The sequence below is a fragment of the Heloderma suspectum genome, chromosome 6 (genome assembly GCF_057233095.1).
Source record: "Heloderma suspectum isolate Gila_16-S chromosome 6, 16-S_ref, whole genome shotgun sequence".
Lineage (NCBI taxonomy): Eukaryota > Metazoa > Chordata > Lepidosauria > Squamata > Helodermatidae > Heloderma > Heloderma suspectum.
The window spans coordinates 77830747-77843129 of record NC_139463.1 but is presented as its reverse complement, the minus strand read 5'-3'; the positions used below and the strand labels follow the sequence as shown (position 1 = coordinate 77843129).

The 12383-nt window shown below is 44.7% G+C and overlaps 1 protein-coding gene across 1 annotated transcript in view; it reads right to left on the bottom strand.

The window, feature by feature from the left end:
• Positions 1 to 12383, bottom strand: part of PLA2G4C (phospholipase A2 group IVC) — a 30069-nt gene that overhangs the window by 10479 nt on the left and 7207 nt on the right. Inside the window, exons 6-9 of the mRNA XM_084808314.1 lie at positions 9511 to 9651; positions 9064 to 9117; positions 7089 to 7157; positions 4325 to 4453 (exon numbers count right to left, since the gene is read on the bottom strand). Of these exons, the coding sequence (XP_084664440.1) occupies positions 4325 to 4453; positions 7089 to 7157; positions 9064 to 9117; positions 9511 to 9651 (393 nt within the window). The remainder of the gene's footprint in view (positions 1 to 4324; positions 4454 to 7088; positions 7158 to 9063; positions 9118 to 9510; positions 9652 to 12383) is intronic.

Below are 12383 nucleotides of genomic sequence, written 5' to 3'. Positions count from 1 at the left end.
CTCTGCACCAAGGACTCCAGCACTCAAGCCCTTGTACTTTATGAGCACAGGGGCTTGACTGATGGAGGGTGCAGTGCACCCCCCAGTGCTTCACCCACTGAGGCCCCTCCTGCCCAAGCCAGCTGTCAAGAGCTTCCTTGACAGTTGGCAGAGGCAGGATGAGTCCTTGGTGTGGCACATCCCCCAAGCACTCTAGCCTTCTCCTCCCAAGGAGGACAGGGCTAGAGTGCTGGAGGGCCTGCCCCTGGCCCCCTGCTCGTTCTCAAGGGCTTCCTTGACAGCCAGCAGAGGCAGGACAAGTCCTCAGCACCACTCCCAGCCACTCACTGAGCTCCAGGGCACTCTTTGGCCAGGTCCGTCAGTGCCCCACGGCTTGGTGAGCAGGGTCTGGGAGGCTAGACAGGGGAGTCCGTCAGACTCCACCCCCTCCTCGGACTCCTGTGCCATCTCTAAACATACATTGTTAGAAGCCTCAAATGTGAGCACACAAGCATGTGTCTGCCAAACATAATTGCAAATTGCCAAACGTATGTTAGCATTCATCTTGTTCCCGATTCCTGGGTCGAGTTGCGCAAATTTCCTAATTGGAAGAAATGTCCTCACTAAACTGAGACAGCCCTGCTTTAGCCTATGGAGGAAATTTATGCACAATTTGGGAGATTTGCACAGATCTCCCATTCGCACAAAGCAAGCAATGATCACAACAAACGTGAACACAAATTGGGCATGAGATGAGCAGCAAGATGATTTCTGGAGAATCCTAACAATCTTGAACATTGTTCGTTTGCTCATCCCTACTCTTAGTTGATTGACTGGCAGGGACCAATTTTAATGGTTAGGGGAAATTTTATTCTGTGGACTTATTAGTTAAGAGTGCATTTGTTTAGTCTGACTGTGGTGTATTTGTGGACGCTTTTGCTCCTAACAATCTATGGTGGCTTTGATTTAGTATACTATAAGTTTAATTTATTGTAAGTTATACTATGAAAATATCAAAAAGTCACCCATAGTGCAAAGCTGTATCCAAAGAGCCACTTGCTTCCATATGAAGACCTGCCTCTTCTTGACACCCTCATAATGGTGCCCCCACCCTCAGAAGTGACACAGGAGCATCTTGGTGGTAACACTCTCTCCAGGGATGCTCACTTTGCACCCACTTTCTTAGCTTTCAAGTGCCAGGTCAATCCATTCAGCATTTAGTGGAAAGTATTATAATTCTGCTCTTGCAGTTTGATTTAGGGATGGCGGAGAATTCCGCCATGGATCTCAGTGAGGCCGAATGCCAGTGCATTCGGCCCCCCAAAATCCATGGCGGAATGAAGCTCCCCCAACCCACCACCCCACGAAAGGCATGCAAAATGGAGCACCTACCTGGTGACATTCGCACTGCTTTGCGAATGGCGGCCGCATGTGCGGCCGCCATTCGCTTCATGATTTTTCCCGTGATAGGCTACGTAAATACTTACGTAGCCTATCACGGCTAATGCAGGGATGCCATTTGCGTCCCTGTGGAGGCAGTGATAGCCTACGTAAATATTTACGTAGCCTATCATGGGGAAAAAAAGGGAATGCAAATGGTGGCCGCCGTAGCCGCCGCCATTTTCGTTCCCTTTTTTTCGCCATGATAGGCTACAGAAATATTTACGTAGCCTATCATGGGGGAAAAAAGGGACCGCAAATGGCGGTCCCCGTAGCCGCTGCCATTTGCATTCCCTTTTCTTCTTTTTTTGCCGTGATAGGCTACATAAATATTTACATAGCCTATCATGGCGAAAAAAAGGGACACAAATGGTGGCGGCTACAGCAGCCACCATTTGCGTCCCTGCGCAGCCCAGCAGCAGCCGGATGTCACTGCTGGCGGCCCCGGCCGGCAGCTCCACAGAGTCGCCACAGAGCAGATCCAGCCAGCGAGGATTTCGTGGGGAGGGACGGAGCACCTCCCCCCCACCGCGGATGTCACGAAACGAAACAGGTAAGTCGTTTCATACATCCCTAGTTTGATTGCTGATTTTGTTGCCCCTTTTAATGTTGCGTTTAAATAGTTGCATAGGTTGAAAGTTGATTGCTTTGACTTGTTTTTAGCTACTGTGACATTACATGTCTGCATTTATTAATTGGTGAGTATAATTAGGTATTCCTGTTATAAGTCTATGTTTATGCTGAGTATTTCTAGGATAAAGGGTGGGATGAGTGGCAGGAAGAATGGTGGATTTACATATGTGTGATGACTGGCTGAGTGTATGAAGTGGGGGTGAAGTGTGTGTGCTATAAAAGCTGGGTGCTGTGCTTTTGTGGGTCAGACAGGGTTTAGAACATAGACAGGGCTATGATTAGACAGAGATATATGATTTTAGGATTGAGAACCTAGAGTGGGAGGGAGGTCTGTGGTGATTTGTAAATTGATTGTTTGAGAGCATGATCTAGAGTACTATGGATGAGAGAAGAACATACATTAATAGAACCACCAATAGTTACTAGTTTATTATTCAATAATTTGTTTGCTATAGTTAATAAAGTTTATTTGTTTAACCAAATCCTACACCCTCTGTTCTTGGCTATGTAAGCAGAAGGTCATAAAGGAAACAACACAGGTGATATTATAAACAAGTATATCCATGCAGAAAGAGGGCTGAGTGTGGGTTGGACCTGTGCCTTAAAGGTCCTGTGTGGCAGCATGACTGTATCTGGGGGAGGTGTTTTCTGCTGGGGTGAGAGAGGCCTTAGAGAAGAGCTATTCTCACTGAGAAGAGACAAGAACACCACAGCTACTGTAGATGTTGGTGGGAAAGAATTATCAAAATTTTGATAATTTTGAATTATCAAAAAAAAATCATATAGTATGATGATGATTTGAGAAGTAGGGATATTAGAGAAATCTGCCATGGATTCAAATGAGGCTGGATTCTTTGGAATCCGGCCTCAGGAATCTAGGGATGTACGAAAGTCACTTACCTTTTTGACGGGGTGATTCATGGTGGGGGGGAGGCACTCCACACCTCCCTCCGAAATCCTGATCAGTCCGGCTTCGCTCCGCAGAAATTCCGCGGAGCCGCCGGCCGGAGCCACCCACAGCCAAACATCCAGCCACTGGACAGCCTTCCGGGGGGAAAAAGTGCATACGCAAATGGCGGCGGCTACAGCGGCTGCCATTTGTGTTCCCTTTTTTTCCACTGTTTTAGCTTATGTAAATATTTATGTAAGCTATTACGGCGAAAAAAAGGGGAATGCAAATAGCGTAGTGGGCGCCATTTGTGTTCCTTTTTTTCCCGCCGTTTTATCCTACGTAAATATTTACGTAAGCTATTACGGCAGGGGGGGAAAGGAATGCAAATAGCGCCCACTACATTATTTGCGTTCCCCTTTTTTCGCCGTAATAGCTTACGTAAATATTTACGTATGCTAAAACAGTGAAAAATAGGGAATGCAAATGGCAGCTGCCGTAGCCACTGCCATTTGCGTATGCAGTTTTTTTGTGGTTTTTTGCTTGCCGTGATAGGCTATGTAAGTATTTACGTAGCCTATCACAGCAAAGGCAGCTATGCAAATGGCGTGGTGGCCACCATTTGAGTCCGCAGCAGTTGGCCGAGAAACCACCTGCCGCTGCCGCCCCCACCGCCGGAGCCACCGCCAGAGCCACCGCCACTGGAACATCCGCCCCTGGTAAGCTTTCTTCCTGGGGGGGATTCCGTGGGGGGGCGGGGGGCCGTTCCGCCATGGGTTTCAGGGGGCCGAATGCCAGTGCATTTGGCCTCACTGAAATCCGTGGCGGAATTCTCTGCCATCCCTACAGGAATCCGTGGCAGATCAGCACCACTTACTTCCACTCCAGGAGGATTGGAGGCTGAACGGCACTCAGCTGTTTCTTCCACCGGAGCCATTCACCTCCTCCATGCTGATTGCCATTTCTTTTTTTTCTTTTTTTTAAAAGGTGATTGGTAGGATGTGCCCATAGACTTATATGCAAAATAGAACCGTGAATCTTGCATATAAGCCTGTGGACACATAGACCTATATGCAAGATTCACGGCTCTATTTGCATATAAGTCTATGGGCACATCCTGCCCATCACCAATTTTTTTTTTTTTTTTTAAGAAATGGTGGTCGGCGCGGAGGAGGCAAACGGCTCTGGCCAGCAAGGTAACAGCCTATAGCCGGTGCAGCTCAACACAATCCTCGCGGAGCGGAGCTGCTCTGGAGGATTCGGGGGGGGGGGCGAGGAATGGATCGCCTCCGCACCACCACAGATTCCCCACCGGAATGGACAGTGGGGAATCCATACACCCCTATGAGAAGGAAGAAACTCTTCTGGTCGATGGTCACTTACTTTTCAAGATGTTTTCTAGATGGTCAAAATGCTTATCTGCTATACTTCCGTCTGACAATTCACACAGCTGCAACTCCAGAACAGACTTATAAGTCTCATTGAGTATTTTTATTTTCTGGTAATCTTCATCTTAACAATGAAACAGAAGAAAATCGGGTTACATATACTGGCCTACTCTCAGGTCATTTAAGATAAACTATGTACAGTTGGCATTTTGCTTTAATATCCAGGCACTGGCCCCCTACTCATGTGCACATAAAAACCTTGGGGTGAAGAGTGGCTTCTTTTTCATTCTTTGCCTTCAACAACCTTCAGAAGTCCCCACTAAAGAAGATGACCCCAAACATTAAACTAATATTTCTGAGGTTTAGGTTGTAAGTGATCTTGTTTATTTAGCCATGCACAAAGAGGGAGGTATCAGCAGCAGTAGTATAAAAAAATCATTAGAAAATAATGGTAAGGGAAAGAACCCTCAAAATCAGCCACATAAAGACTGGTCATGCTTATTGTATATGTTGAAAAGAGTGGCTTGAATAGGGAGGACTCCACACTGCAACATTTTGCTGCAGATTCCACCTGTCAACATGTTATTTTCCTTCTTATGTTCTTTAAGTTACCAATATAAATTTGACCAAGTATAATGTTAGAAATGCAGGAAGCTGCCTTATACTGAGCCAGACCATTGGTCCGTCTACCCCAGTATTATTGACACCGACTGGCAGCAGCTGACCATGGTTTCAGGCAAGATCTCCTAGCCCTACCTTGAGATGTTGGGGATTGAACCTGAGACCTTCTGCCTGCAAAGCATGTGCTCCACCACAGAGCTACAGCCCCTCTCACTAAAATTACACTCTTCAGTTCTGAAGAAGGCAACAGATGGCCTTTGAGGTAAGTTGTCTCTCCAAAGAACGAACTTGTAAGTTGTCTGTCTGCTTCCTCTAAACTCAACATTGTGGTTATTGGACCACTACCCATCACCTTGTAATCTGCCAATTCCAAATTATTCGGGCTGTGAAGTTTAACAGAGGAGCATTTAATCCACTATTCTACCACTTGGTTCCTTAGATTCTCACAACAGACAGCTCTCTCAGATATGTTCCTGGTGCAGCTCAGAGAAAACAGAAGATGAATGCTTCTACTCTGACATATAGTATACTCTACATGTTAGACCTTTTCTGTCCCCATGATGAGATGAAGGAGTGTGGGAGACCATTTGTTGTTCTCCCAGCAAGAGTGCTGGGCCTGTTGGATGATGGCACTTTGGGGCACAAATTGAGTTCAGCCTGAGATTTTCTGAACTTAACCTCTTAAGAACATAAGAAGATCCATGCTTAATCAGACCAAGGATTCATGTAGTCCAGCATTCTGTTCACACAGTGGCCAACCAGCTGTTGACCAGGAACCCACAAGCAGGACATGAGTGCAGCACCCTCCCACCCATGTTCCCCAGCAACTGGTGTACATAGGCTCACTGCCTCTGGTACTGGAGGTAGCACATAGCCATCAAGACTAGTAGCCATTGATAGCCTTTTCCTTCAGGAATTTGTCCAACCCCCTTTCGAAGCCACCCAAATTGGTGGCCATCACTACATTCTGTGGTAGAAAATTCCATAGTTTAACTATGCACTGTGTGAAGAAGTACTTCCTTTTATCTGTCCTGAAACTGCCACCAATCAGCTTCATGGGATGACCCCAGGTTCTAGTATTTTGAGAGAGGGAAAAAAATGTCTCCCTATCCACATTCTCCACACCATGCATCATTTTGTAGACCTCTATCATGTCTCCCCTTACCCCCCCTTTTTTCCTAAGCTAAACAATCCCAGCTGTTGTAACCTTCCCTCATAGGAGAGATGCTCCAGACCCTTGATCATTTTAGTTGCCCTTTTCTGCATTTTTCCAGCTCTACAATATGTTTTTTAGGTGTGGTGACCACAACTGTACACAGTATTCCAAGTGTGGTTGTGCCATAGATTTGTATAGGGGCAGTATGATATTTTCAGTTTTATTCTCAATTCATTTTCTAATTTTGCCTAAGATGGAGTTTGCCTTTTTTTTTACAGCAGCTGCACACTGGGTTGACATCTTCATTGAGCTATCCACCACAACCCCAAGATCTCTTTCCTGATCGGTCACCACTAGCTCAGATCCTATCAGGCTATACTTGAAGTTGGGATTTTTGCCCCAACATGCATCACTTTACATTTGCTTACATTGAACTGCATTTGCCATTTTGGTGCCCATTCTCCCATTTTGGAGAGACCTTTTGGAGCTCTTCACACTCCCTTTTTGTTTTAACCACCCTAAATGATTTGATGTCATCCACAAACTTGCCCACTTCACTCCTCACTCCTAATTCCAGATCATTTATGAGCAGGTTGAAAAGCATTGGTCCTAACAGAGATCCCTGTGGGACCCCTCTATTTACTTTTCTCCATTGGGAGAATGTACCATTTATTCCTACTCTCTGCCTTCTGTTCTTTAACCAGCTACTGATCCATAAGAGGACCTGTCTTCTTATTCCCTAAGATTGCTCTTGAGAGCCTTGAACCCATTTTATCATGTTCAACCCATGTTTATACCGAATATCTGTTCATACTGACTGACTATGGGGCCTCCCTACTGTGTATTGGAGACAGAAGAGCTGCTGGCCTGTGGGAGTCTTCCAAACTGTCTTTAGAGTTTATGAGAATGATCAGGTCATCATAGAGATGTGGAAGAAATCTTAGTGGAAGAGTAAATATTAAAATTTGTTGCATCATCTTACCCAAGTCTGTTGAAGAAGAGTATCTTGATCTGTCCCGTTTTAGAAAATCCCATACATCCCATAAACCACCTTTAAAAGACGCATATATGTTAACATATACATGGGGGTCTACTTTATGAAGTACGACATAGCAACATAGCTAGCAACACCCAGGTTATTACACCCACCACCATGGAGCCAGCCAATATATTGCTTGAGTGTTGAATTCTCCTTTTCTGTTTGCCCAGTATGGCACCCCATTGTCACAACCCTGTAGTCACTAGACGGTCATTATCCACCTAGGTCACCCTTCCATTTATTTTATAAAAACTGCACCTACCACTTTTTGCATACTTAACAACTGAACACTGTGTTCTAATATTCCACAAAGTGCTTTCAGCAGACAGGAAATGTGCTGTATTGTTTTAATTTTAAAGAAAGGTTTACTTGCCCATCCTAAGCTGTTGCTACATGACAGACTACAAATACATTCAAATAAATAATACGGGAGTAGCTTCAGATCAAGCCCATGGAATACTGTTGTTCTCAAGGAACATTCCTCTTCAAAATTGCCAGAGCCCCGGCCTAATTTCATGTGGCCCTCAGCATCATTCTCTGAAGATGCAACAGGCCTACTGTAAATCTCCAGACTTCCCCTCTAAGGATTGCTTTCTCTTCCGCTTCATGTATGGTGCATGAGTAGTAGAGAAACAGAGAAGAGATGGCATGGCACATAGAGAGAAAGAGCTATGCAATCCTACAATTCAGGCTCCACCCACTTTTGGCTTTGACTCCCCATCTGCTCTGATTCCCTCCATTGTCAGCTGCAACCTCGAAAGGACTTTTTCTGTGGATCAACAGCCCTTCATAGGAAAAGGATTCCCCACCACGGATGCAATGGTCTTCTTAAGCACCCCAGTGAGCTTTGTGATTTGACGTAGGAGCTTCCCAGTCTGCAGCCCATAGCACTATCCCAGGCGTTGTACCACTTTGGGGGGCCCATCCTAGGGATGTCAGAGGAATCCCGTTGGAGGCTGGAGCTCAACAAGCTTTCCTCGGCTCCCCCCTCCAACTCTGTTCTGTCTTCCGCCAGCTGGCCTGACTCGGTGCATAATAGGTCGGGCCAGCTGGCAGAATTTCTGTAAATGATTCTTTTGCATCAAAAACATTTGCGCAAATCTCAGCTGTAAATTGCACGAGTTTGCACAACACTCAGCCATAATTTGCTCAAATTATGCAAATTTGAGGAATCTACAGCCGAAATTTGTGCAAATGATGCAACTCTGCACAATGTGCCACCATAATTTGCACAAACCTCTATTTGCACAAATTATGACCAAGACAACAAAATGTGTTTAAATTCCCCAGAACTTGTGGAAACAGTGCAGCTCGGCTTGCAAAAGCAAACCAAGTCGGGTGTGCCATGGAAGTCCCGCCAGGCCAGCTGAAAAAGGGGCAGATTTCCTGGTGACGGATTTCCCTACCCCATCCACAGATCCTCATATAGCTGATCAGCAAAAGGTGATATTTGCTTTGGCTTAGTCAAAGGTTTAGCCAGGTTTAGCCGAACCTGTACATATAGGAGCTCTGGGTGTTCTAATTAATGCATGCATGAAGGTGGTGGTGGGGAAACCTACCAACATGTCCATGCATGTACATAAACCCCACCATTGAGCATCTGCACTTAGAGAGATCAAGAAAGATTGTGCCTAGAATAACATCCCCCCAACTCCCAGAAAGGTGCTGATTGCATTGACAAGTCACAAGAATGCACATATATACTTGTTTGTATATACACATGACCTCTGATAGTTCAGAGGTAGAGGTGACTACCTTCCCAGCATTCCCTTCATAGTTCAAGATTCCTCAGTGAAGTCTTGAATTGTTTCATGTACATGACAAGATCACCTGGATGACCATGGTCCAGGATTTCTTCCCTGCCCTCACTATCTCATGGTCTCCGATCCAGGCCTCTTGGCCACAAAAACAGCAATACCTGCTATTCTCTTTCTAAGTTCTTTCTCACTTCCAAGGGCACTTCCCCATAAACCTGAAAATAAAGAAGATACGGCATTAACAGTCCCATGTTTCACCTGGTGACAGTAAAAGGCCAAAATATTTCATTTTACTATGACATAACCTTCCCATAAACAAAGAGAAAAGGAAGACTATAAATGTAATCCTGAACACCACATCTTCTCCCTGGACATCAGATTTCCTTTTTGTTGTCAGATTCAAAGCAGTTCTCCCAAACCACCCCCAATAGAGTGATTGTTTCAAAGTTTATTTCTTTGATCTATACATAGTTCAGTAGCACTCCTAGGTTATAGACCCCACTCTACGTTTCTATCCGTGTGGGTCATGCAAGCACAGACTATGTACTTTGCTTTGGCATTCTGAGAATTGCACAAGGAAAAAAAAAAAGCAGAGGATCATGATATACCTTGCAGATAGCAGATATTTTTCGCCTTCTTCTCTTTAATAATTTCCCCATTTTGAAATATGCTCCCAAAGTATTTGATGTCTACATACGCTCCTAAGCCAGGAACCCCAACTTCATGTGGGGTAAATTCAAACCAGGTGCCTGGAAAAGGCAAACAAAAAGATCAGGAAAAACAAAAGATTTGAAAGGAAAGGACAATGGGCTAATGAGAAGAACTGAATGCCATGAGAATAGGGATGCTGGAGAAATTAGAGATGGGCTAAAATGAGCTCAGATTTCTAAGAATCCAAGCTGCACAATCAGCTGTGGACCAACCACCTCAGGCCACACGGAATCCGTGGACTTTTGGATCTTTTTTTTTTTTTACTTTCCTGAAATGTATACATATGTAATCGTAGGAAAATACACATGTTGCTACTGAGGAAAAGTTGAATGGAACGGGGGACAGTATGCTAAATGCTACATACTAGGGTAAATTATGTAAATTGTTGCAAATGCTCTTATGGATAATTAAAAAAAAATCAAATCTGTCTGTGAGTGGATGACAGAACAAAAGGCACCTGACAATCCACAAAACACAAACGGATCAGATTTTACACAATCCCTATATGAGACAATTGAACAAAGCTGCAGCAAATTCTTTCTCCTTCTTCTTCTAAGATAAATATCTGTAGGGGTTTTGAAGAAAGTTAGAAAAAAATCAGTAAGATGAGTGAACTTCCTTAGGGTGGGTAGGAATGAGTGAGTCATTGGATTCACATTTTAATGCAAGATTACCCAATTTACACACCCCAGAACCAAACATGGACCCAAATGTCATTTGTGGTCAGAAATCCATACATTTCTGAGCTTGTGATGCATTACACACACACACACACACACACGTTCAACAATATGTACATATTTGAAAAATACTCAAAGAAAAGTGCATATATTTCTTAAATGTGCATAAACACACTTTAGTCAATGGGTGCGTACGTTTGAAAAATGTGCAGAAAAATATGTACACATTTCTGTGTGGCAAGGGGGTGGGGGAGCTTATACAGAACCAGGATAGAATGAGCTTGGAGGTGGAAAAATGAGAACCTCATTGAAATAGAGCTTGATAGATTTGCCCATCCCTAAGGGTGGGTAGGCGCTTCCCACATCTCGTTGCTCAGAGATTAGCAGAACTGCTTCCTCCTTAAAGTTTACAGTATGGATGAGCAGAATGACCACTTACCCACTCTAACACTCAGCAAGCTGGCAAAAATGTGTGTTTTTTTTCCTTTCTTTCATGGCTTCCTCGCCTATTAAGGCACAATCCTATGTGCTGGGAATTGTAGGCCTTTTTTCTGGCTAAACATAGATAAGATTGTGCCCTTAGTCATGCCAACTATGAGCCAACAATGTGATGTGGCTGCAAAAAAAACCCAATGCTATTTTGGGCTGCATTAATAGAAGCATAGCTTCCAAATCCTGGGAAGTACTAGTTCCCCTCTACCCAGCACTGGTTAGACCTCATCTGGAGTACTGTGTCCAGTTCTGGGCACCACACTTTAAGAAGGATGCAGACAAACTGGAGAGGGTTCAGAGGAGGGCAACAAAGATGATCAGGGGACTGGAAGCAAAGCCCTATGAAGAGAGACTGAAAGAACTGGGCATGTTTAGCCTTGAGAAGAGAAGACTGAGGGGCGATAGGACAGCGCTCTTCAAGTATTTGAAAGGTTGTCACAGAGAGGAAGGCCAGGATCTCTTCTTGATCATCCCAGGACACGGAATAATGGGCTCAAGTTACAGGAAGCCAGATTCCAGCTGAACATCAGGAAAAACTTCCTGACTGTTAGAGCAATACGACAATGGAACCAATTACCTAAGGAGGTGGTGGGCTCTCCCACACTGGAGGCATTCAAGACGAGACTGGACAGCCATCTGTCAGGGATGCTCTGACCTGGATTCCTGCATTGAGCAGAGGGTTGGACTCAATGGGCTTGTAGGCCCCTTCCAACCCTACTATTCTATGATTCTATGATTCTATGCAGATCAAATACAACTATGCCACAAAACTATTCATGTTGACGTCCGAGTAGGCTGGCTGGCAGATATCTGCTCTAAGAGAGGATTTCTCGGTGCCCCACCACAGTATCCCTCTTCAGTCATTTCCACCTCATGCAGTTCACAACTGTGTGAGAAGGAGAGTTGGGCTGCATCAACTAGTCTTGCCCCCCCCACACACACACACACACACTTCAACCCTGCCATCTGGGTGTTGCAGGCATGTCTGCAGAGGGGAAGGCTGCTTACTGAACACAAGTACTCATCCTGTGATCAGAAATGTGCATTCAGAAGGTTTCCCCTCTGCAAACATGCCCTCAACATATGGACAGTGTGCCCAGCAGGACATGTAACAAAAGGGGCACAGCCAGGAACAGACCTGGATCCGCTCATTCCTTCACATTTTTGTCAATTGTGTGAGGGGAAAACAGATGAAGGGGGGTAATGAAACTCTTACCAAAGAAACTAGAGCCTGTGGTGGGTGGAACTTTTTGTTTGTTTTTTAATTGATTGCCAGCATTTATACTCTGCTTTTCAGAAGATGAGGTTTCCAAGTGGTAATTTAGCCAATCCAAGATGATTTGGGGCTCCTTCAGATGGAGCTTTTACCCTGCTATTGAGATTGCTCACTCACAGAACTTTGTGGATCCTTCTCATGATGCCATTAACCTCCAGGGCACATCCAGAGGTATTTCCTTGTTATTCCATCTCAAAAAGATCCAGAACTAATGAACTATCTTTGTAAAGTTGGAATGTTACATGATTAAAACTGTTTCATTGAGCTTCATGGAACCTTGAAAATTAAACGCTTCCCCTCTCCGCAAGCACATGGTTGCCAT